Raw genomic sequence first — 12,935 nt, 5'->3', positions numbered from 1 at the left:
CCTTGTGAAAGTAGCCGTGGCATCATCACTGTGCTATAAATTGCCTGCACAGACAGTAGACCAAGTAGGCCCCCCTCCACTACAGGCTTCCTGCAGAAAACCACAGGATGGGGGCAGAGACAAGACCAGTCAGTCATCTTGCACAAGGAAAAAGAACAGAGCTATGGGAGGAGCCCAGTAGGCTCCACCCACTACAGGCTGCCTGCCAAAAACTACAGGAAAGGGGGCAGAGACAAGACCAGTCACCCTGCACAAGGAAAAAAGAACAGAGCTATGGGAGGAGCCCAGTAGGCTCCACCCACTACAAGCTGCCTGCAGAAAACGTCAGGAGGGGGCGGAGACAAGACCAGTCACCGTGCACAAGGAAAAAGAACAGAGCTATGGGAGGGGCCCAGTAGGCTCCACCCACTACAGGCTGCCTGCCAAAAACTACAGGAAAGGGGGCGGAGACAAGACCAGTCACCCTGCACACGGAAAGAGAGCAACAGTTAGCAGTCTTTATAACAGGAAGGGAAAATGTCATACTGGATTCCTGCACAGAGCTATAAGAAATACACAAAGCACACCAAGATTCAAAGAAGAATAACCCATGCTGTAAGTATTAAGATTATATTTGCTTTAACCGGTTCCCGACCAGCGCATGCCGATGTACGTCGGCAGAATGGCACGGGCAGGCAAATGGGCGTACCTGTACGTCCCTTTAAATTTGCCGCTCTGCCATCGCGAACGCACCGTTGCCGGTGCGCTCGCGTGCTGGTCGGGACCCCCATGAGTCCGGTCGCGGGGCCTGCGGACTCGATCGCCACGGGAATACCCGCGATTGTCTCACGGGGCGGCTGAATGGAGAAATACCGTTGTAAACAGCATTTCCCCATTCTGCCTAGCAACTAGCGACGCTGATCTCTGCTCCATGTGATTGGAGCAGAGATCAGTGTTCACTAAATGAAAGCCCAGCCCCCCACAGTTAGTAACACACCCCTAGGAACACTTAACCCCTACACTGCCACCCACTGGTTAACCCCTTCACTGCCAGTGTCATTTACACAGGAATCACTGCATTTATAGCAGTGATTACTGTATAAATGACAATGGTCCCAAAAATGTGTCAAAAATGTCCGATGTGTCCGCCATAATGCCGCAGTCACAATAAAAATCGCTGATCTCTAATGAAAAAAAAATTATTAATAAAAATGCCATAAAACTATCCCTATTTTGTAAACGCTATAACTTTTGCGCAAACCAATCAATAATCGCTTATTGCGATTTTTTTTACCAAAAATATGTAGAAGAATACGTATCGGCCTAAACTGAGGGAAAAAATTTTTTTTTTATATATTTTTGGGGGATATTTATTATAATAAAAAGTAAAAAATAATGCGTTTTTTTTTTCAAAATTGTCACTCTATTTTTGTTTATAGCGCAAAAAATAAAAACCACAGGGGTGATCAAATACCACCAAAAGAAAGCTCTATTTGTGGGGAAAAAAGGACGTAAATTTTGTTTGGGAGCCACGTCGCACGACCGCGCAATTGTCAGTTAAAGCGACGCAGTGCCGAATCGCAAAAAGTGGTCTGGTCTTTGACCAGCAAAATGGTCCGGTCTGTAAGTGGTTAAAGACCCACTCCGTCCATTTTTTTTTTGTTTGTTTCACCTAGAGCAAGGATGAGTCAGAGCCAGGTATTTGTGTCCCAATTGAAGAGATATCCCCTTACCATATTGGTGAGGTTTTCCATCACTTCTTGTCGGAAAAGGAAGTGATCACAAATCTCCCAAATGGGGACACAGACAAAAAAAAATAATAATAAATTTCTGGTGAAGTCGCAAAGAATTTGAACTTTTAACTGTTTCTATTGCTGTCTTTGCCTTAAATTCACAGTGACAACCCCCCTCCCCCTCCCCCCCCCCCCCCAATATCTTGCATGAGTGTCTTAAACACAGGATGTTTTAAAATATCTCCCCAATGGAGTTACAGGAAAAAAAAAAAAAGTTTGCAGAAATTGTAACTCTTTCCATACCCAAAACTGGAAAAAAAAAAGTCTGAAGTTGGGCTTTAATCTCTTGCCGCACATATAATGCGTATACGAATCCATGGGAGGCAGAGTTTTCTGTGTGGAGAGCCCGCTCTCAGCACAGTGACCGAGCTCTCAAAGACAGCTCTCGGTCTCTGTGGGTGTGGCTCCTGAATATGTGGCTACTGTGACAGCCAATCACAATAGTCAACTGATCTCCCCCCCCCCCCCAGTGTAAAGGCCCTGTTAAAGGGATGCCGGGGTAAGGCAGGAAGGGGTTCAATTCGTCCTCCCGGTCTCTCGCCCCCTCTCACCTCTTGCTGCTCTCGGTCGCCTCCAACATGGCCGAATCTTTCCCGTTGCCGCTCGTGCTGCTGTGGGAGCTCCGGCTTTGCCGAGATTCGTTCCCATTGGACTCGTTCCCGCTGGAGCCGTGGCTGTTGGTGTCCGTCTCGTCCCGCTGGGTCCCCTCCATCTCCCGCGCCCCCCGTGTTCTCCTCGTTGGGGGAGGGGGCTCACAGGATCCGTTCATCCCCTCCGTCTTGGCCAATCAGTGGTGGGAAGGACCAGAGAATAGATGTTGGATAAAGACGATCTGGGGGGGGGGGAGAGACAAAAAAATATATGTTTAAAAATGAATATAATAATAAAAAATAAAAAAAAAATATATATATATATATATATATAATATCTCTATATCTACACACACACACACACACTCACACATATATCTCTCTATCTATCTATATTATATACATACATATATATATATATACATATATATATACATATATATATATATATATATATATATATATATATATATATATATATATATATCTCTAGATCTCTCTAGGCCTGAAGATTGTCCGCTAGATGAAGAGGACGCACGTCAAAGGCCACCTCTTGCCACCTGCTACTATAGGCTCAAAGCAGCCTATTTACAAAGGTACAAAATCCAGATTTCTGCACTTTCATCTCTCTATTAAAAAAACATTTTTTTTTACAAGTGAAAGCAATTTGATTAAAGTGGTTGTAAAGGCAGAAAAGTTTTTTTTTCTACATTCTATGCATTGGGATAAAAACCTTCTGTGTGCAGCAGCCCCTCTAATACTTACCTGAGTCCTCACCTAGATCCAGCAATGTTGCAGGAGTGTCTCGACTGCCCGTCATTGGCTGAGATAGCCGCACCGCACCACTGGCTCCCGCTGCTGTCAATTATAGTCTGCCAATGAGGAAAGAAAAGGGGGGCGGGGCCGGACTGTGGCTCGATGTCTGAATGGCCACCTGGAGCTGTGGCTCATCTCGGGTGCCCCCCCCATAGCAAGCTGCTTGCTGTGGGGGGCACTCGACATGAGGGGCAAGGAGCACCAAAGAGCAACCCGAGAAGAGGAGGATCGGGGGCTGCTCTGTGCAAAACCATTACACAGAGCAGGTGAGTATGATGTTTGTTATGTTTAACTAAAGAAACAAAAAATAAAACAAGACTTTAGTATCACTTTAAGGCTTCATGCATACTGGATGTTTTTAGAGCTGCTGTTAGAGGCATCTGGCCCTTCGCTTACCTTTATCTGGCCCTTGGGACTCTATTCCTCCCACTGACAACAACGATGGGCCACTATTCCTTCCAATGACACCAATGATGGGGTACTATTACTCCCACTGACACCAATGATGGGGCACTATTCCTCCCACTGACACCAACGATGAGGCACTATTCCTCCCACTGACACCAACGATGGGGTACTATTCCATTCATCACATGCCTGACAAAGGGGCCCTGCGTGGCTCTGAAACGCTGCACCATCCTTGTGTTGTGATCATGCAATAAATCACCCGTTTGGACGCTATCTGTGTCGCTCCATGGTGTGCTGCCAAATATCTTCACTATTCCATCCATTGACACCAATGATGGGAAACTATTCCATCCACTGACACCAATGATGGGAAACTATTCCATCCACTGACACCAATGATGGGGCACTATTCCTCCCACTGACACCAACGATGGGCCACTATTCCTCCCACTGACACCAATGATGGGCCACTATTCCTTCCACTGACACCAATGATGGGCCACTATTCCTCCCACTGACACCAACGATGGGCCACTATTCCTCCCACTGACACCAATGATGGGGCACTATTCCTCCCACTGGCACCAATGATGGGGCACTATTCCTCCCACTGACACCAACGATGAGGCACTATTCCTCCCACTGACACCAACGATGGGGTACTATTCCTCCCACTGACAACAATGATGGGCCACTATTCCTTCCAATGACACCAATGATGGGGTACTATTACTCCCACTGACACCAATGATGGGGCACTATTCCTCCCACTGACACCAACGATGGGGCACTATTCCTCCCACTGACACCAATGATGGGGTACTATTCCTCCCACTGACACCAACGATGAGGCACTATTCCTCCCACTGACACCAACGATGGGGTACTATTCCATTCATCACATGCCCGACAAAGGGGCCCTGCATGGCTCTGAAACGCTGCACCATCCTTGTGTTGTGATCATGCAATAAATCACCCGTTTGGACGCTATCTGTGTCGCTCCATGGTGTGCTGCCAAATATCTTCACTATTCCATCCACTGACACCAATGATGGGAAACTATTCCATCCACTGACACCAATGATGGGGCACTATTCCTCCCACTGACACCAATGATGGGCTACTATTCCTCCCACTGACACCAATGATGGGGCACTATTCCTCCCACTGACACCAATGATGGGGCACTATTCCTTCCACTGACACCAACAATGGGGCACTATTCCTCCCACTGACACCAATGATGGGGCACTATTCCTCCCACTGACACCAATGATGAGGCACTATTCCTCCCACTGACACCAATGATGGGGGGGGGGTACTATTCCTTTCACTGAAGCCCTTTGCTTTGAAATTTGGAGACCCCTGGTATAGTGTATGGACAGCTTTAGTGAAACCTCTATCTATTACCAGGAGTCTTAGGGGTGGAGAACTTCCCTCCCTGACTTTCTATACACTATTACACTTATATGATGTAATCTTGTTATTACTGACTGCTTATGTCATCACAAGCATTCCAATGACACAGAAAGTAATCTGTATCATATAACATTATGTATATATGAAGAATTCTGTGTGTCATCAATGCAGATCAGAAACAAAAGAAGAAATTGGAAGGGTAGAGCAAAAAGAAAAAAAATACTCGCAACCAAGAATAATAAAAGCCTCTTAGAAAAAACATTGTTAAGCTAATTATAGGCAGATGTAAGAAAAACAACAACTGATAGTTATGAAATCAATAAAAAAAAACATATATATATACACTGTACGTGATCCAGCTCTTCCGGGAAGCGGGTGCAAATGCAATCCAAATCATTTGGCGGATGGGGGATTATGGTGTGGGGTTGTTTTTCAAGTGTCGGGTTTGGCCCCTTAGTTCCAGTGAAGGGAACACTTAAGGTATCACCATACCAAGACATTTTGGACAATTTCATGCTCCCAACTTTGTGGGAACAGTTTGGGAATGGCCCCTTCTTGTTCCAACATGACTGCACACCAGTACACAAAAACATGGATGAGCAAGTTTGTGGTGACCCCTGTGCACTCCTATGTCTCCAGCAACTCTGGTGACCCCTGTGCGCTCCTGTGACTCCACTGACTCCTGTGTCTCCAGAAACCCAGGTTACCCCTGTGTTCTCCTGTGTTTCAAGCAGCCTTGGTGACCCCTGTGCGCTCCTATGTCTCCAGCAACCCTGGTGACCCCTGTGTGCACCTGTGTCTTCTGTGACTCCTTTGTCACTAGCAACCCTGTTGACCCCTGTGCACTTCTTTGTCTCCAGTGACCAGTGCATCCCTGTGTCTCCAGTGCACCCCTTTGTCTCCAAGGTGCTCCATCGCCAGAACCCCCTGCTGCCTCTTCAACTTCAGGTACACTATGATGACTGCGTGCTTCTGTGCCCCCAGTGACTCCTGTGTCTCCAGTTACCCTTGTTCCTCCTGTGTTCTTATGTGTCTCTAGTGACTCCTGTGTCTCCAGCACCTCTGGTGACCAAGGTGCATTCCTGTGTCTTCAGTGACTCTTGTGTCTCCAGCAATCCTGGTGACCCCTGTGCACTCCTGTGTCTTCAGTGACTCCCGTGTCTCCAGTTACCCTTGTTCCTCCTGTGTTCTTCTGTGTCTCCAGTGACTCCTGTGTCTCCAGCAACTCTGGTGACCACAGTGCATTCCTGTATCTTCAGTGACTCCTGTGTCTCCAGCAATTCTGTTGACCCCTGTGCACTCCTGTGTCTTCAGTGACTCCTGTGTCTCCAGTTACCCTTGTTCCTCCTGTGTTCTTCTGTGTCTTAAGTGACTCCTGTGTCTCCAGCAACTCTGGTGACCACAGTGCATTCCTGTGTCTTCAGTGACTCCTGTGTCTCCAGCAATGCTGGTGACCCCTGTGCACTCCTGTGTCTTCAGTGACTTCTGTGTCTCCAGCAATCCTGGTAACTCCAGTGAGTCCTGTGTCTACAGCAATCCTGGTGACCCCTGTGCACTCCTGTGTCTTCAGTGAATTCTGTGTCTCCAGTAATCCTGGTAACTCCAGTGACTCCTGTGTCTACAGCAATCCTGGTGACCCCTGTGCACTCCTGTGTCTTCAGTGACTTCTGTGTCTCCAGCAATCCTGGTGACCCCTGTGCACTCCTGTGTCTTCAGTGACTTCTGTGTCTCCAGCAATCCTGGTGACCCCTGTGCACTCCTGTGTCTTCAGTGACTTCTGTGTCTCCAGCAATCCTGGTGACCCCTGTGCACTCCTGTGTCTTCAGTGACCCCTGTGTCTCCAGCAATCCTGGTAACTCCAGTGACTCCTGTGTCTCCAGAAATCCTGGTGACCCCTGTGCACCCCTGTGTCTTCAGTGACTCCTGTGTCTCCAGCAATCCTGGTGACCCCTGTGCACTCCTGTGTCTTCAGTGACTCCTGTGTCTCCAGCAATCCTGGTGACCCCTGTGCACTCCTGTGTCTTCAGTGACTCCTATGTCTCCATCAATCCTGATGAACCCCTGTGCACTTCTGTGTCTCCAGTGACCAGTGCATCCCCGTGTCCCCAGTGCACCTGTGTCTCCAGTCCACCCCTGTGTTTCCAAAGTACCCCTGTCCCCCTATATGATTCCCCATGAGCCCCTGTGTCTCTGCACAGCCTCCGGCATGCCCAACAGCTGTCTGGCCTACTACTCACCATCATCAGGACCCTCCACTGCCTCTCCACCTTCAGGTAAACTCCTACAATCACCTGAACTATCCTCCCTATGGATATGGACCTTAGTCCATGAAAATCAAGTCAAGATTTATTGTACTGAAAGGTGGAAAAATCAGTTAAGAAATGCGAGAGCCCATTTTTCACATCAAGTATTATGATACCAGAATGAAGAGATCATGAAAAATGGGGTTCAAAGAGGGGTGTCCCTCTCATGTCACGAGTTACCAAACCGAAAAACAGGTAGAGTGAAAAATGAAGTTAGAAGCTCTGTGTCTCGTTAATGGTAAAATACAGGCCATGTATGAGCCACCATAATTAGCTACAGATTTCCCCGTTTAACCATCACGGAGTGCCAGCTACGCGGTGTGTGCCAGCAGGATAACAGGCCATTTAATGACTGCAATAGCCTTAGCAGACACACGCCAATCATCGTCTCCGTGCCTCAGAGCATCTAGTTGGCAGCTGGGTGGGAAAAATCACCGGTAGGTCGGCTCGTTAAGGCGTTCGTTAATGGGCTTTTCCGGGCAGCGTTCAGTGGAGGATTTACCTGTGGGAATCATTTTATCAACATCTCAGGATCTGCTCCGTGCCAGAGTGCGGACAGCCACCTAAGGAATATCCTGCTTTCTGATTGGTGAACAGACAGTTCTACCCACCAATGCCCTGACGGCATCCAGCAGACACCAAACTCATTTAATGGTCAGTGGAAATTACACAAAGGAAACTCAGGCTCTGGCTGTCTCCCATGTATTGCTCTCTCCTCCCATGTTTTACACATCTCACTCTCCCCCAATGTATTGCACACCTTTCATTAAGAGATTTCCCCCTGCAGTACTTTTTTCTGCCACTAGATGCCCTCAGTCTGATGGCCAGCATTATTCCTTACACTTACTCTGAAGCTAGGTCATCCCGGACGAGCCCCCAACCTGTTACTGGACAGTGAAAGGAGAAGCAGCACAACGATGAGCTGGTGTTTCTGTCACTCTGTTCTCTCCTCCTATCAGCATGCTTTATGTCATCACATGCACTGATTGGCTTCTTGTGCTGCTTCTGCCTCTCACATTCCAACTATGCTGTACAGGGGACTGCAAGAGGCGGATACCAGGTCCCATCCAGGTACTTGCACTGATGGGCAACATCGGTCAACCCACTTCATCTGAGACTAGGTCATCCCGGACGAGCCCCCGGCCTGTAACTGGACAGTGAAAGTATAAGCAGCACAACGATGAGCTGGTGTTTCTGTCACTCTGTTCTCTCCTCCTATCAGCATGCTTTATGTCGGCACATGCACTGATTGGCTTCTTGTGCTGCTTCTTCCTCCTCTTACACTCCAGCCCTGCTGTACAGGGGACTGCAAGAGGCAGATACCAGGTCCCATCAGGTGTCCCATCACCTATCAGGTGTCACCCTGTCACATGGCTTTTGGTGGAGACTACAAGCAGCTGTTCCTGACGCCCATTGCACAGGCATGGTCCACTGTGGTCACCACCAATCAGGGAACCCGCCGTGCCACCATAGTGCAAGTAAATGGAGGTATGAAGTAGCTGCAAAGAGGCAGCAGGAGATCAGCAGCATTGGCAACAGAGGATGAAAAAAAAGCCGTTTTTTAAATTTAAAACCAAACTCCGGTATTAAAAAAAAAAATACCTTTGAAAAGGGCCCGCCAACCCATAATCCCCCCCCCAGAACTGCAGGGGTAAAGTACTCAGTAGGTAAAGCTTACCATTTACTATAAAATCTGATTATACAACTATGTAGTGCAAGGGACCACCCAATTGGATACTACCTGAATCGATTTTCTCAGGGTTGTCCTCATTACATCCTAAACTGGCCATACACAATACAATCTGACTGTACAATCTTTATACAAGATCCTTCGGACTTTACCAAAATCATTTTAAAAAACAGGGGGCACACACTAACAACTCATCCCATTGTGTCAAATCAGACAGGCACTTATATTATAGAATGTGGGTGGTAGATCTAAGGGTCAGAATATACACATTACAATCTTGTACAATCTCTGTACAAGCAATCTGACATCTACCAAAACTATGCAATATGAGGACCTACCTACCCTACCCAATCGATTTATATCCAACAAGGCAGGACGTTATACTACATACCTGTTGGTAGAGCTAAAGGAGATTGTACAGACTTCATGGCCAGTAGTAGAGGCTAATCATACATGATACAATCTGATTGTACAATCTTCTCTCTTCCAGACTGACCCAAAACTGTTTTAACATGGAGATACACCTAAAACAACTCATTCCATTGCATCAAATCAGACAGGCCCTTATATTATACAACTGATGGTAGATCTAAGGGTCACCATACACATTACAATCACTGTAAAATCTTTACATAAATCCGATTTACCCAAAAAACGGTTTTAATATGGGGACACACCTAAACAATTTGTTTTATTGCATCAAATCAGACAGGTCCTTATGCTATATAAATTGATGGTGAATCTAAGGGTCACCATACACATTACAATCACTATACAATCAACCATAGATCTACCAAAAACTATGAAGACCCACCTACTCTAGCCAATCAAATTTTCATCCAATCAGACAGGATTGCTGGAAAGTTTGAAGTAGATTGTACAGTTTTTGTAACCAATAGCAGAGGATTAAGGCTGATCATACACGATCCAATCTGATAGTACCATTTTATCTCCTTGAGATTTACCCAAAACGGTTTTAATATAAATCGATGGTGGATCTAAGGGTCGCCATACACATTACAATCACTATACAATCAACCATAGATCTACCAAAAACTATGACGACCCACCTACTCTAGCCAATCAAATGATCATCCAAGCAGACAGGCTTGCTGGTAAGCCTGAAGGAGATTGTACAGTTTTTGTAACCAATAGCAGAGGATTAAGGCTGATCATACACGATCCAATCTGATTGTACCATCTTATCTCCTTCAGATTTACCCAAAACGGTTTTAATATGGGGACACACTTAAACAATTTGTTCTATTGCATCAAATCAGACAGACCCCTCTACAAAAAAAAAATCGATGATAGATCTAAGGGTCGCCATACACATTACGATCGCCGTACAATCTATACACAAATCAGATTTATCCAATAACGGTTTTAATATGGGGACACGCCTAAACAATTTGTTCTATTGCATCAAATCAGACAGGCCATTATGCTAAATAAATCGATGGTAGATCTAAGGGTCACCATAGACTTTAAGGTCGCCCTACAATCTTTACACAAAGCAGATTTACCCAAAAACGGTTTTAATATGGTGACACACCAGAACAATTCGTTCTATTGTATCAAAGCAGACAGGTTCTTATACTATATAAATCTTTGATGGATCTAAGGGTCGCCATACACATTACGATCGCTGTACAATCTTTACACAAAGCAGATTTACCCGAAAACGGTTTTAATATGGGGACACACCTGAACAATTCGTTCTGTTGTATCAAATCAGACAGGCCCTTATACTATATAAATCGATGGTGGATCTAAGGGTCACCATACACATTACAATCACTATACATCTACCAAAAACAATGTACTAAGAGGCTCTACCTATCCAATCAAGTTGTATATAAATCAGGCAAGCCCTTGTACTACATCTAAAGGAGACTGGACAATCTACACTAAGCTCACCACACACGTGTGATTGTACAATAAGATTGTATAGCCAGTAGTAGAGGATTAAAGCTGATCATACACTATACAATCTGATTGTGCACTGTGTAGTACAATGACCAGATGGGAGCTCACCTTGTATGTCTCCTCCTCCTCCTCCTCCTGTGTTCTGCGTTCCTCGTCTCCTCGCTCTCCCTCTAACATCCATCCTCTCCTCTCTGCCTCCCTATAGGTGCTCGGCCCCTGTGATGTCACTGACCCCGCCCCCCCCCCCCCCGTGCGGTAATCGCCCTCACACGTGGAAAACAGTGCTGCCTCTCCCCGCTCTGTGATTGGAAACCTGGAAGCGGCCCAATCCGAGAGCAGCTCCTGCATAACATGCAAATAGAGGAGCGTGGATTGGACATGGATTAACCCCGCGCTGGCTGCAAGCGAGGACGCCGGAGGGTTGGTGTGCCGATCGACCTCCCGATTACATCACCGCAGAGCGTGCGTCTGGTACGCTGCACCTGTCATGTACAGGGACCGATGACAAGCCAGAGGAAAGCAGGAGAGTCCTTGTCTGCACTTCTTCTTCTTCTTCTGCATCGCAGACTCCAGAGCCTCGTACACACGATCGGATTTTCGGCGGTTTAAAACAGGTTTTAAAATTTGCCGCGGACAAGTGTCTGTTGTCGGATTTTCCCAGCGTGGGTACACAAGTCCATCGGTCAAAAGTCCAAAGTACAAACGCGCATGCTCGGAAGCAGAGGCGGTCGGTCTTGTAAACAACAGCGATCGTAATGGAGAATTAACATTCCATGAGATCTGGAAATGCAGCGCACAATTCTCTTCTTCTTTAATGGGATAATAATGAAGCCGCTTTGCTGGTGATACTGATGGAGTTATTGCAAAATAATTTTCAAAGGCTTTTTTTTTTTCTAGTTACCGTATATCAAAAATAATATTATTATGTTTTTTTTTTTATTATTATTATTATTATTTGGGCAAGTTACCACAACACCATTATCCCGGAGTTTTTACGATCAAAGATACAACTATGTTGGTGTCCCTTGTCAATTTTACATTCTATTTTTTTTTTTTTTTTTTTTTTTTTTTTTCCCAAACTGTCATTTGAAGTAAAACACATCACCAATATTATTAGTATTATTCTACACAATTTTTTTTATTGTGTGTTAAAAAAAGAAAACAATTATTATTTCATTTGTTTTCTTATTTTAATGCACAATAAAAAAAATAAAAAATACGTATTAAAAAAAGAAAACAAATAAAATTAGACATGCTCTCTGCCAATAGAACTTAACCAAAAAGTGCATTCTATGCATCCAAAAATATAGAAAATATACCAAATCAAATCATTATAGAAACCAAAAAAAAATATAAAAGCCTCATGCATGTGTCCTGCTTCTTAATATAGGGGGTCAACAATGCCAAGAGTTGGTGAAAGCAGGGGTCTGTCATCCGGAGATAATTCCGAAAATCATCTGGATTATTCTCCCGGAGCTCCCGCAGCAAAGGCATGTGACATAATTGGTCACGATTAAAGCGGAGGTCCACCCTAAAGTGGACCTTCCGCTCATTGGAACCCTCCCCCCCTCCAGCGCCACAATTGGCACCTTTCAGGGGGGAGGAGGTTGCAGATACCTGTACAGTACAGGTATCTGCACCCACTTCCGGGATAGCTCTCTGCGGAAAGGGGCGTAGATTACGCCCCTTTCCGCAAGTGCCCGCCCCTTTCCGCAAGTGCCCCGCTGCCTGCTGGGAAACACACAGATCCCAGAGGCAGCGGGGACCATCCTTATTGCTCAGCGCGACTCGCGCATGCGCAGTAGGGAACCGGGAAATGAAGCCGAAAGGCTCCATTTCCTGATTCCCATACCCAAGATGGCGGCGGCAGCACCCGACAGACGATCTAGAGATCGGCTTCGGGTGCCGACATCGCGGGCGCGCTGGACAGGTAAGTGTCACTATTTTAAAAGTCAGCAGCTGCAGTATTTGTAGCTGCTGGCTTTTAAAAAAAAAAAAAAAAACGGAG

At 46.0% G+C, this 12,935-nt stretch overlaps 1 protein-coding gene across 4 annotated transcripts in view; it reads right to left on the bottom strand.

Annotated features, from left to right (window-relative positions):
- The window catches only part of PER1 (period circadian regulator 1), a 93,354-nt gene that overhangs the window by 48,972 nt on the left and 31,447 nt on the right, over window positions 1-12,935 (bottom strand). For 3 of the 4 annotated variants that reach the window (XM_077470608.1, XM_077470611.1, XM_077470610.1), the window contains exon 2: window positions 2,324-2,604. In XM_077470608.1, coding sequence (XP_077326734.1) covers window positions 2,324-2,541 — 218 coding nt within the window. In that variant the 5' untranslated portion in view covers window positions 2,542-2,604. Of the gene's footprint in view, window positions 1-2,323; window positions 2,605-11,035; window positions 11,171-12,935 lie in introns of those variants that run through there. The other variant, XM_077470609.1, reaches the window with a different exon arrangement.

This window comes from Lithobates pipiens, unplaced genomic scaffold (assembly GCF_037356315.1).
Source record: "Lithobates pipiens isolate NorthernLeopardFrog02 unplaced genomic scaffold, aLitPip1_a1.2 Scaffold_8, whole genome shotgun sequence".
Classification (NCBI taxonomy): domain Eukaryota; kingdom Metazoa; phylum Chordata; class Amphibia; order Anura; family Ranidae; genus Lithobates; species Lithobates pipiens.
This window is presented reverse-complemented; position numbering and strand designations above follow the sequence as displayed.